The sequence below is a fragment of the Radiomyces spectabilis genome (genome assembly GCF_025331425.1).
Source record: "Radiomyces spectabilis strain NRRL 2753 chromosome Unknown BYT42scaffold_6, whole genome shotgun sequence".
NCBI classification, from domain to species: Eukaryota; Fungi; Mucoromycota; class Mucoromycetes; order Mucorales; family Radiomycetaceae; genus Radiomyces; species Radiomyces spectabilis.
Window position 1 is genome coordinate 544,760 of NW_026251931.1, and position 23,605 is coordinate 568,364.

The 23,605-nt window shown below is 43.4% G+C and overlaps 6 protein-coding genes across 6 annotated transcripts; 3 read left to right on the plus strand and 3 right to left on the minus strand.

The window, feature by feature from the left end:
- The first annotated feature begins 990 nt into the window (after nt 1-990).
- BYT42DRAFT_568165 (Der1-like family-domain-containing protein) lies at nt 991-2,562 on the plus strand. The gene is made up of 6 exons (XM_051568144.1): nt 991-1,261; nt 1,331-1,396; nt 1,472-1,545; nt 1,621-1,723; nt 1,786-2,081; nt 2,156-2,562. Exons 1-6 carry the CDS (start codon nt 1,172-1,174, stop codon nt 2,475-2,477), a joined length of 951 nt encoding a protein of 316 aa, XP_051423589.1. The 5' UTR covers nt 991-1,171; the 3' UTR covers nt 2,478-2,562.
- A 1-nt stretch (nt 2,563) lies between these two features.
- Nucleotides 2,564-4,958, plus strand: BYT42DRAFT_568172 (uncharacterized protein). Its single transcript, XM_051568145.1, has 6 exons — nt 2,564-3,160; nt 3,237-3,322; nt 3,450-3,509; nt 3,603-3,621; nt 3,686-4,403; nt 4,515-4,958. The coding sequence occupies exons 1-6, from the start codon at nt 2,792-2,794 to the stop codon at nt 4,829-4,831; spliced, it is 1,569 nt and encodes a 522-aa protein (XP_051423590.1). The 5' UTR covers nt 2,564-2,791; the 3' UTR covers nt 4,832-4,958.
- A 1,180-nt stretch (nt 4,959-6,138) lies between these two features.
- Nucleotides 6,139-8,742, minus strand: BYT42DRAFT_320170 (uncharacterized protein). The gene is made up of 3 exons (XM_051563006.1): nt 8,582-8,742; nt 7,810-8,444; nt 6,139-7,674 (listed from the first exon to the last, which is right to left on the minus strand). Exons 1-3 carry the CDS (start codon nt 8,593-8,595, stop codon nt 6,596-6,598), a joined length of 1,728 nt encoding a protein of 575 aa, XP_051423591.1. The 5' UTR covers nt 8,596-8,742; the 3' UTR covers nt 6,139-6,595.
- Nucleotides 8,743-11,259: 2,517 nt separating this feature from the next.
- BYT42DRAFT_568180 (uncharacterized protein) lies at nt 11,260-13,217 on the minus strand. The gene is made up of 2 exons (XM_051568146.1): nt 12,391-13,217; nt 11,260-12,319 (listed from the first exon to the last, which is right to left on the minus strand). The coding sequence occupies exons 1-2, from the start codon at nt 13,013-13,015 to the stop codon at nt 11,529-11,531; spliced, it is 1,416 nt and encodes a 471-aa protein (XP_051423592.1). The 5' UTR covers nt 13,016-13,217; the 3' UTR covers nt 11,260-11,528.
- A 254-nt stretch (nt 13,218-13,471) lies between these two features.
- On the minus strand, nt 13,472-14,330 carry BYT42DRAFT_568181 (uncharacterized protein). Its single transcript, XM_051568147.1, has 4 exons — nt 14,132-14,330; nt 13,940-14,062; nt 13,710-13,870; nt 13,472-13,640 (listed from the first exon to the last, which is right to left on the minus strand). The coding sequence occupies exons 1-4, from the start codon at nt 14,168-14,170 to the stop codon at nt 13,607-13,609; spliced, it is 357 nt and encodes a 118-aa protein (XP_051423593.1). The 5' UTR covers nt 14,171-14,330; the 3' UTR covers nt 13,472-13,606.
- A 1,510-nt stretch (nt 14,331-15,840) lies between these two features.
- On the plus strand, nt 15,841-18,171 carry BYT42DRAFT_613573 (uncharacterized protein; the record flags this gene model as incomplete). Its single annotated transcript, XM_051571748.1, has 3 exons — nt 15,841-16,050; nt 16,179-16,786; nt 16,860-18,171. The coding sequence occupies 3 exons, from the start codon at nt 15,841-15,843 to the stop codon at nt 18,169-18,171; spliced, it is 2,130 nt and encodes a 709-aa protein (XP_051423594.1).
- Between the last annotated feature and the right edge of the window lie 5,434 nt (nt 18,172-23,605).

A 23,605-nucleotide genomic window follows, 5' to 3' on the forward strand; every position in this document is an offset into this window, starting at 1 on the left:
TAGTCGGGATCAAATGATCCTCACCCTCTTTTTTTGTAACATCCCACCTTCTCTCAAACCCATTTTAAAACAACAAAAAAGAACGCCTTGGTCGACCTTGTGTCCACCTCAAATATTCAATGATAGATTGCAGTGGTCGTCAATCGTTTGTCTTTCTATGTTATCTATCACGCAGTGTCCAGGGGATGGCTTTCTCATACCATGTGTCAATGAACAAAGTCAAGCTTCTTTGATACAGGTTAATAATGTATGTGCATACAGACGTAGATCACGCTTCGTTTAGTCCAATGGCAATAACATAGCTTTGCAAACATTTCAATTACTGGATTTTGCTTGTCCTGTTTTGTCTCACACTCGATTTCCTAAATCATACCTCGCCCGAGATGGAAAAAGGTCACGTAAATAACCCATTTATCCCAAGAACATGTGTTTTACATGTAAATGAATGATGCTTGTTAACAAGCCGTACACCCGCTGTGCAATGGATGCCACCTGCTACTGGACGTCGCCCCCTTACATTGAGCGACATTCGTCAGACAAAAGCCTAACGCAATACGGCATAACCTGGGCGAGACTCTCGATGGAACTTTGGTATATTAATGTCAATACTCTGGCATACCGTACAGTCATGATTTCCAAACATGTGTGCAGCAGCACTTATTGACCTTCAGTCCCGTCCCGCCCAAGGTTATGATAGATATTTTACCGTTGTTATTTGAGTTTGCAATAGCCATTGATCGCTTGACATGACTTGGATTTAATTATGTAGATTTGATATTGTAAATTTGTTAAAATTCTCTAAATTTCTTTTTGGCATGATGATTTGCTATTGTAAGGAGTCCCTTACATCCATCATTTTGATGACCCAGTCTATGATATGGGCTTCTTGCCAACATGATTTAAAAGATGCATGTTTATTTGTCCTGTACCTCAGTCAGCCTCCTTACATTAAAAATGCTTGGCTATTTCCCATGAAATCCGTTTGAACCCATTTAAAAACCTTTGGCTACAGCGGAGGATACATCTTGACATGCTTTCATCCAGCAGTCACATTCATCCGTGTTACTAGAAATTGCCCTTTGGGTTTCCGTCACTGTTGAACATGGTGGTTTGGTCTTGCGATTCTCATCCGGATTAACTGTGCCTAACGAATTGCGCATTTCAACCCATTATGCCAAACCCTTTTGAGACTTGGTATACCGATATTCCTCCCATCACTCGCATATATATCACACTTGCCTCCCTCACCAGTCTCGCCGTTGTAAGTGTTGCGCGAACCACCCATACCCTAATGAAGTATTTGTATCAAGCTCACGAAATTTGTTGTCAGCAACTTGGCTTTGTCCATCCTCTTCAATTATGGCTCAACTTCGATAGCATCGTCCACTCATTCCAGGTATTCTTTATTCTCATAATTACCCTCCAAGGGACATGGCCCTCTTTTTATGCTTTCAACTCAATTCCTGCATAGTGGTGGCGTCTTATTACCAACTTTTTATACTTCGGCCCAATATCCGTAGACTTTGTCTTTCACATCTTTTTTCTGTAAGAAAATCATCGAACCTTTCACTTTATCGGATATCACATTTTTGACCATTTTTTTTTCTTTTCGTCTTTTAGGACACGATATAGCCGCATGATTGAAGAGACCTTTTTTCGAAATAAGCCCGCCGATTACGTATGGTTAATGCTTTTCTCAGCCATCGCTTTAATTTTATGCTCGGTACAGTTGAACTTGTTGCACGCCCCTCGTATACTGGAACCAAAACTCATTGCTCCGCTTAGATTATTGTTCCCGCCACTTACATGCCGTTCCTCGGATCACCGCTCGCTTTCACCATGGTGTATATCTGGGCACGAAGAAATACCTATATGCGTCTCAACTTCTTGGGGCTCGTGGTTTTTAGTGCGCCTCATCTTCCTTGGGTGCTTCTCTGTTTTTCGTGGCTGCTGGGGGAGCAGCTACCCATGGGTGACGCACTAGGAATTGTCGTCGGTCATATTTACTACTTCTTTGAAGATGTCTGGCCCAACGATCCAGCCAGTGGCGGCACGCGTTTACTGGCGACGCCACGAATCATGTAAGTCTCTGAGCATAAGCTATAAGCCCACTCAACAGCCATTTTGACTCACCTTACTCCCCATCATTCTCTAGTCGTTGGCTGATAGAAGGCAACAGGCAACCAGAAGAGAATCTCGACATTAATGACGCTTATGATACGCCAGCCAACGAGCAGCAAGCAGAGGACAATAATTCATTCCATGACAACCACCAAGCAGCAACACCTGAAATAGTCACTGAATCAACCCCATTTACTCCAACCACTTTCACCACCACCACCACCAATACCGCCAGAAACACAACATCAGCTTCAGCTACTGATGAAGAAGCGTCCCATTTCCCAACATCGTCAGAAGAAGGAGGTTCAGGCAGTTCACTTCGCCATCGCGCTCCAAACGAGCATATTGCGGCGTAATGTGAAATGTTGCACAATGTTGTTAGACTGATGGGTCGATCCAATAAAATTCATTTGCTGGTCATTTTCAACTAATACAGTAGGGTGCGTGGAAAAAAACCCCCATCTATTCTTTTTCTTTCATTCGAAACCCTTTTTCCATACGATCCCCTTTTTTATCGCGTGTTTCGTTACAAAATACTGCATCCATATCATCGTTTTACGTTGACCTAGAATCGGGAAAAGAACAAGATATCGTACATTATTCCGTGGAACATAACGCCATAAGACGTCTTGCATCAGTTCATGCGCCAGTAATCGTTCTTCTTTATTCAATGGGCAACGCGTTCTCACTGAAGCCCCCCAAAGAGCAGGATCAGTTCAGCGATACATGGTCTTTCCGAAACAAACATGTCCCCAAGCATTTGCGCCCTATCAAACCGAGCCGTAAACTGCAGCGCAAATGGGAAGCCGAGAAGAGTGAGGTGAAACCCGACCATAACGAGGGACTGCCGAATCAACGTGCTGTGACTGAAGAGAAAGAAGAGTTGCGACGGATTTTTCGTGGTTTGCCACAAGCGAGGACCGGGCCTGAAATCGACGAAGATAACGAAGCCATCTTTTGTAAAAGCGAGGCATTTTTGGGGTCAGGTCCACGTGGAGCCTTTCGATGGTTCAAAGGCCGACGATATCAATACCAAAAGGCAAATTGCGTTCTTTTCCCTTTGTTTTACACCATGTGTTGATTTTATCGATACGTTGTGCTCATTTTATGAACAGGGACAGCTTTATCCTTATCCAAACGACGACGCAGAATTAGATCGACAGCGAGTATTGCATTATATCCTGCGATGGGCTTTTGAAGGGTATGTGATCCCTCCCATTATTTTCAACATTGTCTGCAACTCAGGCAAAGAGCCGTATCTAGAAAAGATAACGTTGAATAACTGGGCTTTCTTTTTCTCTTTACTTACTAATCGGCTTGCGCAACAGCAATGTGGTCGCTCCTGTGGAACGGCAACTACAGATTGGTATTAATGTATTGAGCGTCGGGTAACTATATAATTGACATGGCCCCAATATTTTGCCGTATTATGAAAAAAAGACGTTGTTTAAACCTTAAATTTTCATATATTCCATTACTAGATGCGGACCGGGCATGTGGGTTCGTGCGATGATTGGTATGCGTTACGTTGAACATGTCTTACTAATGAATTTTCATCATACAGATAGGACATCCGGTTGTTGATATGGCGTTGGATTACCGTGCGTCTAAATTTGTAGCGGTCGATGTGTGTGATCTATTGCCATCAGAAACCCTTTCCTACGTCGATGACATCCCAATCACCCCTTTTTACTACAGGAAGAGCAACAATACCTCAACAGCTAATAATACAGCTACTTCTTCTTGCGAATGTCTGCACCATTGTTCAGCAGCTAATAATCATACCGACTTTATGCCTATTCATCCTAGTCTTCATACGGCGATGCAGCCAACCGCTGCTATCCAACCCTGCTCGGGAGAATCGGCTGCTTCAAGCCCGCTATCTACCAGTTCACGATGCTATCACGTTCCCAGCCTCCATTCACAGAGCGATGATAGTCCGTCCTGTTCATGCATGAGTCCGTTGGACACTTCCTCGTCCCATTCTACTTGTACCACCTGCCGTTCAAGTGTCCCCGACACTCCGCGACCAGCCAAACAGGTGTTTGGAAACCTCGACTTTCACATTTTGAATGTGACCGAGCACCGTTTACCGTTTCCTGACAACTCGTTTGATCTTGTTGTACAGCGACTTTGCACAGTAGCCTACACACTGTCGGATTGGCAACATGTGGTGTCGGAAATGATCAGAGTCACCAAGCCCGGAGGTTACATTCAGCTCATGGAAATTGATTACCAAACCCACCAACTGGGACCTCAAGCCGCGGTATTTGCATCGCAAAGTAGGTAGTCTAAGGGATCATTAAAACATTTGCGAGAGCAGAGCCTTTCGAACATCATCAGAGCAGAGGGAACGTGAACAGACAAACGCTTACAATTCTTCTTAATATCAGTGCTGGATACTGTGCGTCAAAAATGCCATACCGAACCGAGAGTCGCTATCGAGCTAACAAAATTTCTGCAACAAGGAGGATTGAAAGACGTCGACTCACGCCTTGTCTCCATTCCTCTTGGTCCGTGGGGCTTAGATATCGGAACACTATGGCAACAAAATTACGAGTCTTTCATCGAAGTCATGCGCCCCTTCCTCACCAACATTATGGGCATTTCATCTGCAGAGTACGAAAAACTGTGGGGTTACATCCTCACCGAAATACACAACGGAAGGGCATTCAACAATATCCATGCGGCCTGGGGTCGCAAGCCCTAAACTCCTGTCCTAAATTATTTATTTCATCTCATTCAATGAGCACAGATCAGAAGTATATTAGTGTGGGTGTGTTCGCCCGTAATGACATATGCATTAATTTTAATAAAGAACCAAATATACCTTGAGCCATCAAAATATTGCGATGAAAGGAGCACTTCAGGGTTTAGAGCTGCCGGGGCAGTGTTACACACAAAAATAGAGCTCATTAATCTTGGATGCAAGAATAGCCGAATTTCTAGCCTTCATATTTTTCGGAAGCACGTACTATGGTATGATATGTTCACTTTTATTGATGCTTCAATTCGTAAGAATACGTTGGAAACCATGATATAACAACCAGTGCCCCTGGATCACAAAAGAAGCAACATTGGCATAAGCATTTGGTTTGTCGTGGACTGATTTTTGGCTAGCCTAAATATTATTCATTTTGAGAACAAATTTATAAGCAAGGATATTCTTGCGTGTAAGCATAAGTCAAAATTGTCACCTATTTATTTTTCAGGTGGAAGACTGCTCTGTGTTGCAGGATTTTATTTTTTTGCTCGCGAAATATGGATCATGTTTGAACGAGGCGATATATCAGCAGAAAATAAGATTATCTCCCATGCAACATGTTGCGCCATCAATACTGGATTGTAGGCTAGAACATTTTCAGCCTGGTAGAAAATAATTTACAGCCAGGCAAACGGAAAAAACGATGACGAGACAAGAATGGATCGTCATGAAAGATCTGCAAAATGTTAAATAAACATGCAGGTGGAAATTGATGCCAGCGACGTACGCATGCAAACGAGCACGCTCCGGCATGGCAGCATGGACCAAGCTAAAAAGATCACAACTATACTGACAGCAACATCCCAGATCCGGTTTTTTCGCATACATGCACAGTCTTTTTTTTTCGAATTATTTGTCACACTTGCCTCGACTTTTTTCTTTTGATGCTCCTGCGGTTAAATGAATTAGTACATACCAGTTGGCGTTCGTCGACCCTGGTTGTACTGCAAGAAAAAAGCTTATCGTGGAATGGCGTTTTTTCTTCTTTTTCAGATATGTTCATAGTTTAAAAAAAAAAAATGATTAAATTCCCTGCAGCTGGTTCTGAGCATCGGTACAAACTGAAATAAAGATGCCGTTTTTAGAAACGGTCAACATGAGTCGGACTACTGTTGAAAAAGGAGCTTCAAGAAAAGCGTGCATGCAGTAGGATCACCAAGGCTAAAAAAAAGGAAGATGGTCCTTGCTCTCCAGTTCAATCAACAAGAAATAAATAGCCAACGTAAATCATAATAGATATACCAGCAGATAGAATAGATTGTTTTTATCGGCTTTTTGAGGAAAATGGGGGGTTTTACTATATGTACATAAAATCGTCGATTTGAAGGTGATTCAGACTAAACAAATAACAATTATACTTTCGGGCGTCTTTTTTTTTGACTTTTTCTGTCATTGAAGACAAAAGAGATATGGGAAAAGGGAAAGGGGGGAATGCAGAGAATGATGGAATAAAAAGTATGATACAAGCGAGGGGAAATAGAAAGAGAAAAAAAAAAGCAAGAGAGTTAGATCGAGTGTATGGATGTGGGTGGGGTGTGAGAGGCCGAAGAAGTAAAAAGGGGGGAGAAACACGTAGAAGAATGAAGAAAAAAAAACCAGGGGAAGAAGTGGGGTTGGACGGAATGGATGATCACTTCCACAAGCCAATTCATAGGTATTTACAACAAAAGGGCGGAGTCACAGTCCAACGCACAGACCCACTTTTTTGCCTTAGAAGAGTAATGGCTCCCAAAATGGTCCAGAATCGAACGAGAACTCCGAAAGATCCTGAGAGCAAATGCTGGAAGGTGGTGCATCCGGTGCAAACCCCACCGCAGGTGAAGGTGGCGGTGCAGCCGTCGTAGTCGTTGCAATGGTGTTGTTGATATTTTCACAGAGAAACACGTCCGACGCATTTGGTGCAAAGAGTTCCTTTTTTACTGAATCCAGGGATTGAAGGTACATCAGACGAGATAGGAATTCTAAACTCTCGGGATCCAACGTTATCCCGTGGTGAATCATTTCATCTGAAGCTGGCTCAAAGGAATCGAAACAGCTAAAAGTCTGATCGGGCGTGCTCGCTTCGCTGGGACTATCATTTTCGCTGCTGGTGGACCAATCCATAGGATTCGTATTGCAGCTCATCAATCCGGGTGTACGAGCGTCCACATCCGATTCGAGTTCCAGGCTGCTTTCTCTGCTGATGGTATTATTGGTCACGTCACCATGACGGCTGTTGCTGTGATCGATCGATACACACGGCGTGACTACGGGAACAGGCGTCGATGGACGACAGAGCCGTGGTGACTGAGTATTTGTGATCTCGGTCAATGGATAGCTGTGGCTGTTAACAACGACATCTTCCTCTTCGTCACTGGTGGCAGCATCATCGTTATGCAAAGCTGCTAATCGTTGACTTCGCCATTGCGCAGCAAATCGCCACGACATGGAACTTGTCAGTTTGGTTTGTTTTCCAGCTCCCAGCGTCATGTAGCAAGATGGACAACGGAAAGTCTCTTCCAAAGCGTGATCGTCCAGATCCAGACATTCCACATGAAGCCATGTTGAGCAATCGTCACACTGCACCATGGCGCCAAACTCTTCATGAGGGGTGTCACAGATGCATTGGATTTGATGTTCAGGTTTCTTTTTCGTGCACCGTTTCACGGGGGTGGACGATTTGGATGGCCGCCTCACTCGCTTGACTGGATCGTTGCAAGGATCTTCATCAAAGAATTGTTTCGGTTTAGGTGGTCGACCAGGACGACGTCGTTCCAATCGGCTTGCCGTATATGGTGTCGCGCGACAGGCTAAAAAAAAAACGTTCATGTTTCTGTGAGTAACATTGCCCGTATTTTGTCACCGCAGTGCATAACCTAGTGCACCTTTTTGTGGGTGGGCTCTCAATTTTTTTTCGCCCTCCCCCCCCCCCTTGAATAACGTACCTTGCGACTTTTTATCCTGAGGTTCATGTTGGTCGTCTAGACACTTGTCCATTTCGCAATGGTCATGGACCATGGATTCAATGAGGTGGGCGCCTAATCGTGCGGTTTGATCGGTGGCATCGGGGGAACAGGCGGGAGAGTGGGTCGTGGTGGTAGTGTCGGTGTTCCAGTCAGTGCTGGGGGATGTTGTTATATGAATTGAGTGGCCATTCTCTGTCGTCACGATATCAACGGTGCTATCGTGTGCAATAAATGCTAGATATTCTTTCAACAGTTTAAGGTTGCGCAAAGTGGGTTTGGGGGTGGGCCAATCAGATGACGACAACGGAGACGCAGCAGAGGTGCAGTGGTTGTTGCTGGAGCCGCAGGTATCATCTGGTTTGACGTGTTGCATGGATGGGAGAGCAGAAGCTTTTGCCATGGCAGCTGACAAGTTTTGTTTGAGTCGCTTAGCGATATCGCTTATGTCATGATGAATCGCCGCAGGGGGTGTAGGACAAGGACGACGTGCAGTGACCGCTCGTCGTTTGACCGTTATTTCATATGTCTTGGTCGCCTTGGTACATTGGGCGGCCTTGACAGCCTGGGATTTGATCCGTGATACATCCGTAGACCGTTTCTTGGTCATCGTGGGCCTTTTTAAAAAGTAAAACCGACAAAGAAAAAACGTTCAAGTAGTATGTTAGCATTGTGTACCGTTGGACAAATCAAAACGGAAAAACAAAAAGACAAGCAACGAAATAAGAAAAATCGCATTGGCAAGTTGACATACTTTGACGCTTTCATTGCTCAGTTGGGAAACGAAGAATGATGAAGGCGATCAGGAAATTAACGACAAATAAAAAAATAAAATAAAGAGGAAATAAGAAAAGAAAGAACAAAGTAAAAATAAAATATAGGAAAAATAAGAACAGAAAAGGAACTTCAAATGAAAATGTAAAGTGTAAAGTGTAAAAAAAAACCGACAGGTGGTATAAAAAGACGCAAGTTAATATAAGCAAAAGGTGCGTGAAAAAGCAGTGACAAGTTTGGAGCTTAAACCAATACAGATGACCAGAGAAACGATAACTGCAGGTCAGTGTCAATGTTCAGGGCAAGTATATAAAAAAAAGTAGGGGGGAGGGACAAAGACGAAGGAACAAAGAGGTTCAAAGATGGGGGAGAAGAAGGAGACAAGAAGGTGAGGCCAGGTTGCGATAACAGCCAAGAGAGAAAGCACCTTTGACTGCTTCAGAAAAAAGATTCTTTTGACTGCATTTACCGATCGTCTTTTTTTTTTTTGTGACCGATTAAAGTTTCGGTGCACTCGTCCTATTCCCGACCATTCAACGCTTCGACTCCGCATGAAAAAAAAACAGCAAGAAAAATAGTCCTTCCATCGTTCACATACCCCACTTTTTTGGGGTTGGTTGAAGCAAAGCAGCACTCAGTGTCAATAAACAAATACTCCATCATGTGCCACTGTGGACTCTTGCCAACAGTTGCATCCTTTTAGGACTTGGAACTGTCTCTTATATTCCACCATCCATCCAGCATAAAATATGAGCGAATGACGTCACATGGCGCGCCATGGACTTTTTTTTGCGGATTTTATTTTTACTATGTTGGAAAGCTTGACTTGGTTCCACTGGCCAAGACATGGCTGAACCAGGAAAAACCCGCCATCACGCAATAAACCCCATGTCGGTTCCTGAAGGATGCCAAGTGCCCGTAACCTAGTGAAAAAGGCAGCGATGCCAATTCCTTATTGGTGTATCGAAACATCCCAGCGAACAAGCGGCATGGGGATGGACCGGAACGTGGCAGCATAGTGCAGCTCTAGTGAATCATGCTATCTTTCATCGGCGCCACGCCATGTGTTTGTTTAGATATTAATCACCGTGTTTTTTTTCCCACAAACAACAAATACGGTGATTTGCTGGTTGAGACTCACATTCAGCTCTCCCTTCTCATATCTATTCCAAATTGGGAACCCTGCTTTAGACCAAAAAAGAAGCCAAAAAGAGAAGGCAATACCCCCTTGTCAGCAAGGAGAATGGGTCCAAAATTAGGGGTTAACTATCCATTCATATTCAAGTCAAATGAAAAGAAATAAAATTCAATGAAATAAAAAAAAATCTTGTTTTTCCCCACAAGGTGATGATGTGTGGGAGGTTTTCGGCGGCCTATCAAGTGTCATAAACAGGCTCAACAAATTATCTCAGGTTTGCGCGAAAAGAAAGTCTGCATCTTGGCCTCTTTATTTATCTTTTAGCGTGGAGCAAGCGGAACCAAATAAACATGAAAAATGCATGCATGCACAGAGAGGCACATCATACCAGAGCCAAAATAATAATAATAATAATAATAAAAAAGAAAAAAATAGACGAGGATGGGGACAAGTTCAATGGATGATTCTTCCCATCACAGGGTGATGCTTGAGTATCATCGGTAAAGGAAATTTCGGGTTTTCCAATCCCGTTTCTGGTTTTTTTTTATCACGCTTTTGGCGAAACCTTTCTGTGAGATTGATTATCTGGCATTTTCTTTTTTTTTTTTTTTCGTCATCATTATGATGTTTCCAAGCAGTGTTCTTCCAAACATACATATCTCTACAGATCCGCTTGTCTTCCAATTTATCATGCGAGATTTCATCCTGAACGAATGTACGGTGAAACCCCGTCAAGTACTCAAAGCACTATGACCATATCAAGCAATGATGGTTATCCGAGGGCAAATCATATTCATCGGCATATTGCCTGAACTACAGTGTATCGCATGGGAGAACAGAGGAGAAAAATAAATAAATAACCTAAAAAAAAAGCGGAAAAGAGGTAAATAATTGGAATGACAACGAACCTACATGATAGAAAGCAATCAGAATGATAAGCAAATACTGTGTACGTCTTGAATCCTCGGTTTTAAAGACGTTGGATCGGATTAAGTTGGGGTTGATGATTGAAATCTGATTGTTTGAGTGACCAGCCTTGTGCAACTGTGTTGTTCAAGGGGACAATTACTCGTCGGAGTTTTCCCGCATATCCTAAATCCACGTTTCATTTTGAAGTGTGACCATGCTTTGAATGAATTGGAAGAAATAAAAAGAAAAAAAAAGCGTCAACGCATCCTACGGTTCAATTCACCATGGTAATTTCTGTTTCGCTTCATTAAATATATCACCCAACTTGACATTAGAAAATGAGATCTCCACTAGATAGCAATGTATAATTTTTTGTCTTCTTTATCTCAGCCAAAACATGGGTGACTTTTTTTTTGGGAAAGAAAAAAAAAACGGTGTGTAACAACAAAAGATGATCCATCACAAACTCAGAAGGAAAAAAAAAAGTTGCTTTTCCCGTTTCACCATTTTGGACCGGTGTTAAACCTAAAATAATGCTGTGTAAAAAATATGAATCACAACGCATCACAATCAACACTCTGCATTTCTTTTAAAATCAGTATTTCTGAATAAAGGGCATCCAGCTGAAGCGTAGCACAGTGAATACTTTAATTATTCGAAGACTCACTTCGTCAAATGGGAGAGAGAAGAAACAAAGAGAAGGTTAAGGGACTGAATAGACGAGACGCAAACTAAAGGTGCAAGGAAATAGTGAAACCAAAGTCCAGTGAACTGGAAAAAGGGTGAAAACAAATGAGAGACTTGAAAAGAAAACATGCATAAGAAGAGATGAAAATCATGATTGGGACGAATAGAAAGAGGTAGACTTCACAATGGAGTTTCATTGCGGTTCTTGAGGTGTTTCTTCCTTGACATTCTCTGTGGGATTGGACGTGGTGGGAGTGGCATTATTGTCGGAAACAAGAGCAGCTGCCGCTGCTGCTGCTGCTGCCGATGCGTTCATACTGCTTTCCGATGTGGGTTCTCTTGGGATGCCGGTATCGGGGGCCATCAGCATATCGGCGGTGGTTCGAGGGTTGCTGCCGTAAAATCTTTCAGGCGCATATTTGGCTTGCAATGTCTGCAACAACGCTTGGTTCTCAGGCCGTTCGAATTCAAGCATGAAATCGCCCCATTCGCCCGTATTGAAATTGTGAAGCAGTTTGCGACCAGAGACTTGCTTGCTCAGCAACAAGAATCCACGACCGACCACACCGCACACTTGACAAATACGTTCACCAATCGTTAGTCGACGACGGATCGCTTCCCAGTTGGTATTCACCAGTACTTTCTCTATATCCGCACGGCATTGGACAAGAATGGTACGCGTATCACCATTGTTGTTTTGCTCTTGTTGCCGTGTTCGCTCCGCTTCCAGATCACGGTACGCTAAATAGAGTTGGAAATATTCATAGTTGAAATAAACGCCCGCATTTTTGGGAGCGAAATCGCAGTCAAAGTGGGCAGGCAAGTTCGCAAATGTCGCAAATCGATGAAGAGGTGACAATAATCCAAATTTGGTGCTTCGTTCGTGTCCTTGGATAATCAATTTCACTTCATCGTCCACCGTATTCGCTTGATGCGCCAAGTCCACTTCCGTCACTTTGAGTAAATCCTGAATAATTTCATTGCCTACATTTTTTTCATCCGTCATTAGCATCTCGCTATTGACATTCCCATATCAAGGGGATCAGCACACTTACGTCGTACAGCATATTCTTTATCTCTTGGACTGGCTTTCTTGGCTCTTTTGGTGGGATCTCGCTGATCACCGTGCTTGCGTTTTCCACCACTACCTCCTCCCACCGCTGCTGCTGCTGCTGCGGCCGCGGCCGCGGCGGCCGCTACGCTTGGTGCAGGCGATACAGATGCAAGTGCCGCTTGCAAAAGATGCTGCGGTGAGCCATCGGCACCCGGCGCAAATAAATTATGCTGTTGAGGGTTATTCACATTTTGCACCAACGCAGCGGAATTGGTGGGATCCAGCGACGCCATATCATGGGTATTGAACAGTTGGATAGCATCCTGCTGTGTGCCAGCGACATTGACGGCAAAGATTTGTTGTTCTTGACGAAACATGATTTTGGACATATTAGGTACTTTCAAGAATGACACCGAGTCACCTAGGGCGTGGCACAGCGCAAAGAACATGGCCGCGGTTTGGGTGGGAGATTGCTGGGTCTTGATATCCTTGACACATTGATAGAAGCGGAGAATCCGATCATCTCTGAGAATATCTGCCAGTGTGGGAGAAAGAATACTGCATTCACCTTGAGGGGCGTTATACGACTCTTGATGGGGAGAAGGAGAAGGCTGGTTGCTTTCCATGACTGGAATAGGTACACGTTTTTGTTTTTTATAAGCACGGTCGGCTGGGAGTGGGTTGGCTTTGCGCGGGGCGGATGGTTCGGTAAGGGCTACTTTATTCGAGGCGGAAAGGCAGATGGAGTAGAAAGCGTCAAGTTCGACCCGCGTGTTAATACTTGTCCGGACCAGTGGGGAGGGAGCAAAAGGACAAAAACCAGCGGGGAATGGGCCGGGCAGATGCTGCTTTTGAGAAAAAATTTTTTTTTTCCGTTTAATCTTTGCCGCAACATGCACGTCACATTTAGATGACGTGTCGGATCACGCGCGCCCGTCCTGGGTTGCCATTTTTGGAACCTTTGCAGGATCCGGACTGAAGCATGATTTTTTTCTTCAATGAGGTGATCCAAAAAAATAGGCAACAAAGGTAGTATCAGTCTTCTTTGTTAGTTTTTTTTTTTGTTTTTTTTTTTTGAAAAAATCAAATAGAGCAAGCAACAATTAAGAGACGATATGGTTTTTTTTCTGTTTGCTGATATTATTGGTAAATGTGATAATGCATGATATAAACGTATGACCCATTTTTCTAATTTTTGTCGAGTTGAACCTCAACTATTAGAAGCTAGGTACTCGCACATCCACCAATTCCCTAATTGTAACATCCGGGCATTAGCTTCTTTTGTCTTTGATTAAAATCATCATTAGATAAGTGCCATACCAATCTCCTTCGGCGACATCTTTCATCATATCGTAATTGCTGCAAGCTCGTGATAATGTCTCTAATGCATCCGTAAGTTCCGCAATCTTATCCGCATCAGTGACACACCACAGCTGATCAGCCAAATAATCCTTGAGCTGCAAACACTCGTTGTAAGCATCCTAATGATCGAGGATGGAGGGATGAGCTGAAGCCTCGTTATGCATTATTTTTCCGCCGTAGGGCGTTACCTTGGCGATCTCATTGCTTTTAACCTGGGGTGGTTCCAGCATGCGGAGCATCTCTTGTAGAAACGCTCCGGTGCGTTGAGCGTGGGTCATGGCTTCCTCAAAAGTAATATTAAGTTCAGTAGGCTATAATGGTCGGTTTGGATGTTGTTTCAGTGTTTCTGTGACGACCTTCCCATGAAGATTTTCAATTACATTGATCACCGTGTAACCTGCAACTTGAGTAGCCATCATGATAGAAAAACCGATAGATTAAGTGGAAATATTGATAAAATAAATTCTCGGGAAAGGGAATTCAAAAAGAAAAAGTTCAAGGGAAAAAAGATGTAATTTAAATGAAAAGAAAGCTAAAAGGGGATGTCTGACGTTTAAGAATAGAAAATGAGTTGAGAAAGGAGGGGACCTTGAGAAAGGGGGCACAAAATGTGGGAGGTTGCTGCCCAACTGTCAGACTTTCACATGTCAGTCATTGAAAGAGAAAAACGCTTCTTCCCGCTACATGTTCAAAACCCGCTGTGCCTGAAAACAGCAAAACGAAAATTCCTCAATGGAAAAAATAATAATAATCGCAAGATGGAATGTAAACTTGGCATCTTATTTAATAGCATATCTTTCTAGTGGACTAGTTTTGGAAAGGAGGTGCTGATGATCGACTGGGTCCATGCGAAGGGTAAGCTACAGAAATGAAAAAACAAGAAAGTCAGGCAACACACAATGATATTGCTTCCTGATGCTGATGATCAATTACAGGATACACATTACGGAGATTTCTGTCAATCAAACTTACTAGGCTATTTTTATTGTAGTCTACTCTACGCAATATACGTCTGAATTATTTCAAGCGAGCTCCTGCTGCCAATGTTAAAGCATGGACATCAATGAAAGGAGAACATAGGTGAAATGTGGCGTATTATGGTCGTCCAGAATGATCAGCGCTTCATCTTGAGAGAAAAGCATTCTATAGCGACAAGGTATTTCGTATCCACATGAATTTCCTGTTTGGAAAGATAAAGTATTTGTGTTACTAACATTGTATTTAGTGGATGATGTGTTCAGTACGAAAATCTACGACAAGGAAATTAGGGCACCCTCCAACTCACGGTGGCTTCCATAATCAGCAAAGTCTGGATTTTTCCGTGCTGAACCATCAACCTCATGCAGTAGAACAATAAAACTAGGTCATAAAACTTTGGATTGCACGTGATAGGAGCATCTATCGCATACAAACATTGTTATAGACAATAGCTTGACCATTTGGGTGAACGGATTCTCGGCATGGATGAAAAAGGTCACGTTGTCCATGGCAATGCGGGGATGACTCCACTTCATCAGCCAATCATACCACTTTCAATGATCATCACTGACATATATGCATGTTCTCCTGACTTTCTATTCCATCATAACCCGTCTTTGCCTTGGCAGTAGCGTCAAGTGCTTGTCAAAGTCCCTTATTTGATGATAGTAAGCGGGGAACGTCCCATCTACTTTTAATCTGTTCCAACATTCTATCGTGTGCTTATACCATGACATGGTAGTATACCGTATATTTACAGACTGAAGAAACGCCCAAGCGAAGGCTCTGAAAAATCGCGAGACACACGATGGTACAAATCTGGACAGCCAGAAATTCCATCAGATAAACACAGTTGTTTGTTTGGGATTCGCTGATCGGTGCCCCAAGTATTATTCTGAGAGTGAATTAGTGGACTATTCTAGCCAATTAAATCGAAGAATGTCTCGGTCCCCGTACCCGGGCAGTCCCTTGTGGACATCCAATTTTCATGGTTCGACAAATTTGAACTGGTGCCAAAAAAAAAAGTTTCCCTTACCGTTTTCTTTGTTTGAGCTCTTCCTTTAGGGTTCTTTTTCTTTCTTTTTCCAATATTTCTCTCTTTTCAAGAAGAATGGCTCAATCGTCACCGGCCTTGATAGACACCCTTGACCTTGTTATTTTAGGCAGCATTGGTTTGGGTACCATTGCTTGGTTCACCCGACGTCAGATTGCAGAGAAATTATTTGGACGCAAAGATGATGCCAATGCCAAGTCCGCCCCCACCGGTGCTTCTCAAGCCCCCAAACGGGAACGCAACTTTGTCAAGGTCATGGAACAACAAGTAAGTGAACCAATTCTCTTTTACAATGTCAACCCATCATCGTAACGCAAGAAAGAAAAAACGAGTCATGCTGATGAAGGTTACTTATTACTTTTTTCTTTTTCTTTTCTTTTGGGGGACGTGGTCAGGGCCGACAAGTGATTTTCTTTTATGGTTCGCAAACGGGAACGGCGGAGGATTATGCTGCTCGTTTGGCCAAGGAGTGTTCGCAGCGGTTTGGAGTGAACTGTATGACGGCTGACATTGAACTTTACGATCTGAGCTACCTGGATACCGTGCCGGAAGATAAGCTTGTGTTCTTTGTCATGGCGACCTACGGTGAAGGCGAGCCTACCGATAACTCCGTGGAATTCTGGGATTTGTTGATGGACGAAGAGCCCCAATTTTCGGAGGGCGAATCCAGCTTGAAGAATTTGCGTTACATCGTCTTTGGTCTGGGTAATAAGACGTACGAACATTACAATTCTGTGAGCCGTACCGTTGATAAGCGTCTTACCGCACTCGGTGCCCAACGGTTGGGAGAACGTGGTGAAGGTGATGATGACGGTTCTTTGGAAGAAGATTTCTTGGCCTGGCAGGAACACATGTGGCCTGTTTTCTGTGAAGCTCTGGGTGTCGATGAAACCAGTGCTCACTCGGGCCCCCGTCAACCCACCTTTTCCGTTGAAGAACTGGCTTCCTACGAAAAGGACGATGTTTACTTTGGCGAAATTGGCGAAAAAACAAAGACTGGCGCGTAAGTTGAGAAAAGAAGAAAAGGCAGTGTATAATGAACGTCCAGAGGAGACTCATGCATATCCGTTTTATAGTAAGGTCATCTACGATGCCAAGCGTCCGTATACCGCTCCCATTAACACGCGCGAATTGTTCCAAGGTTCTGATCGTCACTGTCTCCATGTGGAGATCGATATTGCAGATACCAATCTCAGTTATCAAACCGGTGATCATGTGGCCATGTGGCCTACCAATAACGAGGTGGAAGTTAACCGTCTCGCTGCGGTGCTCGGCTTAAGCGATAAATTAGATGCGGTCATCATGGTCAAGGCCATTGATTCCACTGCCTCCAAGAAGCATCCTTTCCCTGTCCCCACGACCTATAGAGCGGCTTTCAGACACTATCTTGACATTTGTGCGCCTCCTTCGCGTCAGACCATCATGTCGTTGGTGGAGTTTGCCCCTACGGCGGAATCCAAGGAATTTTTGCGCATGTTGGCGACCGACAAGGATGCTTACCGTCTCAAGGTCGCGGATACCATGAGTACCTTGGGCGAAATTCTGGAAATGGCTGCCGGCGGCCAGCTTACCTCTGGTTATTTCGCTTCGGTGCCTTTTGATCTCATTGTCGAAAGTGTTTCTCGATTGCAACCCCGTTACTATTCCATCTCTTCGTCTTCCAAGGAAAGTCCGAAATCCATTGCCGCCACCGCCGTCACCTTGAACTATGCTCCCGATGCTTCCGTGGATCGCATGGTGTACGGTGTGAATACCAACTTTTTGTGGCGCATTCATGCGGCTACACACAATGTGGATGATGGTCGCACTTACCCTGTTTACGATCTGGCCGGTCCTCGTCAATCGTACCTTGGTGTCGATGGCAAATGCTGCAAGCTGCCTGTACACGTTCGTCGTTCCCAGTTCAAGCTTCCTCGCAATCCCAATATCCCTGTGATTATGGTCGGTCCCGGTACCGGTGTGGCGCCTTTCCGTGGTTTTGTCCGTGAGCGTGCTTTGCAGAAGAAGGAAGGCAAGCCCATGGGTACGACGTTGCTTTTCTTTGGTTGCCGTAATTCGCAGCAGGATTTCTTGTATGCAGATGAATGGCCCGAGCTATTCGAGACCCTCGGTGGCGATTCGCGCATCATTACTGCCTTCTCTCGTGAAACCGCCCAAAAAGTGTACGTGCAGCACCGATTGCAGGAGAACGGCGAGGAGTTGTGGAACTTGATGGAAAAGGGAGCCTTCATCTATGTGTGTGGCGATGCCAAGAGCATGGCTCGCGACGTGAACCAGACCTTTGTCAACGTTGCCAAAGAATTTGGTGGTCACTCAACCGAGAAAGCCCAGGAATATGTCAAGAATCTTCGCAACACGGGTCGTTACCAAGAAGACGTCTGGAGCTAAATATATCACATTTTTCCGGTCTTTCTCTCTTTCTCCCATGATTTTCTTTTAGCTTTTCTCTTCATTACTAATCATTCATTTGTTTCTTTTTTTTTTTCTCTTTCCTTGCTTATTCACAAAGATGTACTTTCACCATTTTACATGCCCATCTTAATTTATACAGTTACATTACACTACAGTTTATTCAATTTGAAGTCACAAAAATTTGAAGTTAATGACAACAAACATTGGAGAAAGCAATCAGACCAATCATAACAAGTCAAATGTGTGGTTCAGACAGACGGAAAAATGGAAATATAACAAGTCGGTATGGCAGTATGGCAGTAAAAGCAAAATGCGAATGCTCTTGGCTTTCCTGTACCGGAAGAACCAACCAAATGGGCCAGGACGGACTACGCAACACTATACCTTCTCAAGCGGGTACCATGAGTGTAGTAAATGCAGGTAATCGGGTCCTTCACTCGGTTTGCGATCATTCATACTCGACGGCAAAGATCTTAATTGCCGGTCACTCGTATCAACGTGCTCTCTTCCTGACGACATACTCGCTTCATTTCTATCGCTGATATGTTTTTACCCTGTTGCATAGTGGTTGTTTCTGCGCTCGGTTTGATAGACGCCCCTTCCCAGATATTCACAAACCTTCCACATTGACCTCCGAAATCCCGTACCAACATATAATCCAGTCATGTGTTGACTCGGATCGATTACTTCCATATTTGAATCCACATGATAATCTCTACATAATTAAAATCTTTGGGAAATTAGCGATTTGTAAATCACATGATCTACACTAAGTTATCAGGGCCTGTTAAACCTCTTTTTTTTATCTTTCAACCATGCCTCGCTGCCTACTTCCACAATAATAGGCGAAACAATCAGCAGCAAGATGCCGTCTGCGCCATTTATGGTCAAACAGAGCATCGTCGTCTTTCGAATAAAAATGTGAGTAGAGCTCTTTTTGAAGAAAAGTGGTTGATGATACGACCGGCGTTCTTCTGTAGCATCATTCAATTTGTTTTTTTTGTCAGTTATACGTATATGTCCTTTCATTCTCTTTCAATTTTCAATGAATCGAATAATACATAAGCAGACGTGCTTCGATCTATGAATTCATGCATCAGTGGGGTGACTATTGTTTCATCCATGGAGAATCATATATTTTTGTCTTCAATCTTATCTTATTTCTTTTGATTTTCTCTCTCTCTTTCTGTTTGCTTGATAAACCTCACTATCATTGTATCAAGATCCCATCCGCATCCATCATCCAGACCATTCTTATCCCGTGTACCTAACTTGGTTAAATTGACCACCATCCTCAAAAAGGTAAGCGTCGAGTGGTCTACCATCGATTTTGCTCCGGCAAAACAGACTTACCTCTCCTTTACTTCCATCCTTCTTCCAGCTTCCGGTTTCCGTTTTCTTTTCGCCTGACAAGTTCTGGATACTACAAGTTGACTTTCTCTCGCCATCCATCCATCCATCCATCCATCCATCTGGCGAAATCGGATGACGTCAAAGGCCATCGTCGGTGGTGTGCTCTTTTTAATCAGCAACGCTTACGTGTCCTCTTCATGTTCCTCTCCTTTGGATTGCTTCTCATCATATGGTATTCGAGATGTCTTCCCGATTATTTATTTTGTAGTTTATAGTTTGTATTCTGTATTTTATATTTCATGTACATATTCTTTTCGCAGTCTTTTCCTCTTTTTTTCCCACAGGGTTTTTCATGAGGTTTTTACTGACGCGACCATTGTTTTTTTTTTATCATCATGTACTTTATTTGTTTTTCTTTCTTTTCATTCGGGGGACTCTCGATATCTGGAATCCAACTCGAAATTACCGTCACTTCTGGCCACGTCAATATTTTTTGCCTACTCAAGCTGACACCACCGATCCATCGCTTAAGTGTCCCTGGAAGCAATTTTATTTTCCGCATCGAAGAAGAAGCTTACCTGGCGGTCAGTATTCATCGTTTTTTTTTTCCGGTACACCATTTGGTTCAAAGGCAAGTCCAATTTCTTTTCCTTTGCTATGATGTAATGAACGTATACTAATTCAAATTTTTTCAATGTCATATAATCCAAGTCATGTCAAGCGATCAATGGCTATCGAAAACTTCAAATAACAAAGGTAAAATATCTTGACGAAAATTTGAATCAATCAAAGAGCTTACTAACTCATTTTTTTTAAATACCCAACATACCCACACATCTTTCTAGATCTATCATAGCCTGGGCGGGATGGAACTGAGGGGGGGGGGGGGGGGGGGGGGAACCAGTGCTGCCCTGCGCGTGTTCAGAAACAAATCACGTTGCAACGTATGCCATAAGGTTGTCATTAATATACCGAAGTTCCGTCAAGAGTTCTCGCCCAGGTTATGCCGTGTTTGCGTTAGGCTTTTTGTCTGACGAAAGTCGCTCAATGTAAGAGGCCTCCGGTGGCAGGCGGCATCCATTGCACAGCGGGTGTACGGCTTGTTAGTTGCATATCTTTTATAATTCTCAGCGAAAGTTACATCGGATTCCATTGATAATGTCTTTATGCTGATACTGCAGCACGGCTTCCGAATAGTAGGATTCGATCAGATTCGCCGTCTTTGAATATTTTTCGAGTATCCAATTGCTATATCCTCCCGACGCTGGCTACTCCAATTCCTTTTTAAATCAGATCTCTGTCCGCACGTCGGTAAACACAACGCCGTGTAAATGATGTTTCAAATACTCCAGGATGTTCGTCTCTTCTCCAAACGTAATTGACCTACGATATGATGCCGTAGGCAGGGCCCGAAGTAGATGAGACCTGAAAACAATGGAATCATCCGTTTCGTTCAATATTTAAGCCAGCAATTTCTACCTTATAAAAAGGTCAAAGTATTGCACCATTGCATTTGTCTCGGTTATCCGTTATTGCACAAGGTGATGGTTTGCAAAATTGGATAGGGCTCGCTCGCATCACGGTTGAGGTTGGCACGTTTTGACTGGCCTGTCGGACATTTAGAGATACGCTTTCTAATTGGTTGTGATTGATGTTGTCTTTTTGGCATGCGATCCCATTTGAACGATGCATAAAATAACCCACATTGCTGTATTTTTCTACTCATATAAACTATCACTCGGAAGACCCATTATGAAACGGTCATTGTAAAGAAGTATTTCCATGTGTTTTTTAGCTCTATCATGACATACTTCACTGCTCAAGATTATCTCATAGCACTAGCGTTCAAAAACGACACCTGAAAGCAAAGAAAACGTTACCAAATCGCCTAATTACGAATGCTCTTTATTACAAATTTTCATTTGCAAGCAAAGAAAAGACATAAAAGTGGATGAAAGATCAATTTGAAAGAAGAAAAAGAAAAAAATTCACCACGGAGGTGACGAAGCTTGGGTTGCCGATGGCTCGTTTCGTTCGACTAAATGAGGCGAGGTAACAGTTAAGAGGGAAGTATTAAAGGTAGACTATAGACGAGGTAATTACCTTCGAGCTCTAGATCTTTAATATACTGGCGAAGGCCAGGAAGGTGAGTTCGACGGTCGAAAGACAGCTGAGAGGTCGGGAGAGCAGAAATACTTCTTAGAAGTTCGAGTTTGTCTTTGTTATCGGAATTAGTGTCATCAATATCATTGAAGACCAAGGATTCTTCATACTGGTCCTGGCGGGCAATATGGCCTTCATGGTTTATAATAAATCCTTCCCGTATTTCATCCAACGTCATTGAAACACTGACGTGGGCTCGATTATTTCGTCCACCCATGCACCGATGCGGGACTCCCCTAAAGATGGAAAAAGGTGCCGAATTTAGTTTTTGATTGAATCGAATAACTGGCAACTGTTACCTTTAATGACCCACCGTGAGCCTTTTGTCATATTTAACGCAGCCCAACACATCGTCATTGACTTGCAGTATACTGTTATAAGGGTACCAGAGGAGTAAGTACGGAGGATTACCGAAACGTTGTACTTCTGTGAAGTAAATGAGAACGTTGGTTTGGAGGCCAGGCCAACTGAAGCAGTAATAACAATCATATTATAAAGATGAAAAAGGTAAAAGAAGCAGCGTGTAATTCAACACCATTTTATAGCCAAGACCGAGACAACGAAATTCTTGTTTCTTTTTGAACCAGCCAGTGTCGGCCATCTTTGATGATGGTTTATGTCCCCGTCCCCGAAAAAAGAACCATATCGCAACACTGTAATTTGCTGTAATAAGAGACAATATTGCAGGATTGAAAAATGCAGATAGTCCTGTTCTCACAAATGTGTCGAACGCCCTTTTCTGCGATATTTGCATTGTCGTGGATCTGATCACGGCTGAGCTCGTCATCATCAAACAAAACCATAAGCTCCAAAATCTACTCAGATTAATTGAGCTCCCAACGTATCTATCCCTAGTCCGAATAGCTGTATCTGTCTTTCGTCGAGTTTGATTTTGCACGGATTCGCGATCGTCAGTTTTTCATCCCTATTTTAGACGGAGAAGATGTCGGACAGCTTTATTTCATGCGGAAACACAGGCAATGAAAAGCGATTACATACATCTTGGAAGGATTGTATGGTTATTCAGACAGTAAAGTTGGTCAACGCGTCAATAGTGTGGGAATTAATTCATCATACAGTACGGACCATTATGATCATGTAAGAAATATGATCTTTTTATTTTCAGTTACAAGCCTACTAGTGGTCCCTCGTGTTACGGAGATGAAATGTACATGAACATGGTCAGGGCATGTTCCACAGCCCTGTCACCGTAGTAAATTTCTTGGTGTTGCTAATTGTACGGTATTAAACCCATTTTGAGTGGTTATTAAGCGATGTCAGATAGCCTTCACAAGCAAAATATTGGTGTGCCTGAGAAAGAGGCACCGTACACTGAGTTTCTAATAGGAACAGTACCATAGTGTCGTAGCGCAGACAGACCTAGAATCGTGAATCGTGAATCGTGATTCCAGATGTATGCTCCATGGCCAGTGCATGGTGCTTCTTTAGTTTGCAGAGGACAATGGCAGGCGTCCTTTAAACACGCGATTACGCAAACCGTGTTTTTTGATTTCGTAATCCAGCTGAGGCCTGTTTTTCTTTGTCTATTGACTCCCAACTGTTTTTTTTTATTACTCTTACTGTTACCAAGCCTAAACAACCTCCCCAAAGCTCAACTCTCTCTCATCAATCAGACGAAAAACTTATTGAAGATTCGCTGGTACGGTTTTGACGCAATGTTGCTTTTTCATGTTCCCTTGACTAATGTTTTAGTAGCACTGACGACTGTGCAGTTGACCTCATTGTTGAAGCTGCGCCCAAATTCTTCGACACCATTGATGCAATGGTCATGAAGCTCAGGGGAAATGTCGTGCCGCATACCGGGAGCCGCAAGTACGGGGCCGAGTTGAACACTCAAGGAGGAGTCCGAGAAGCTCACCTACCTCTGGATAAC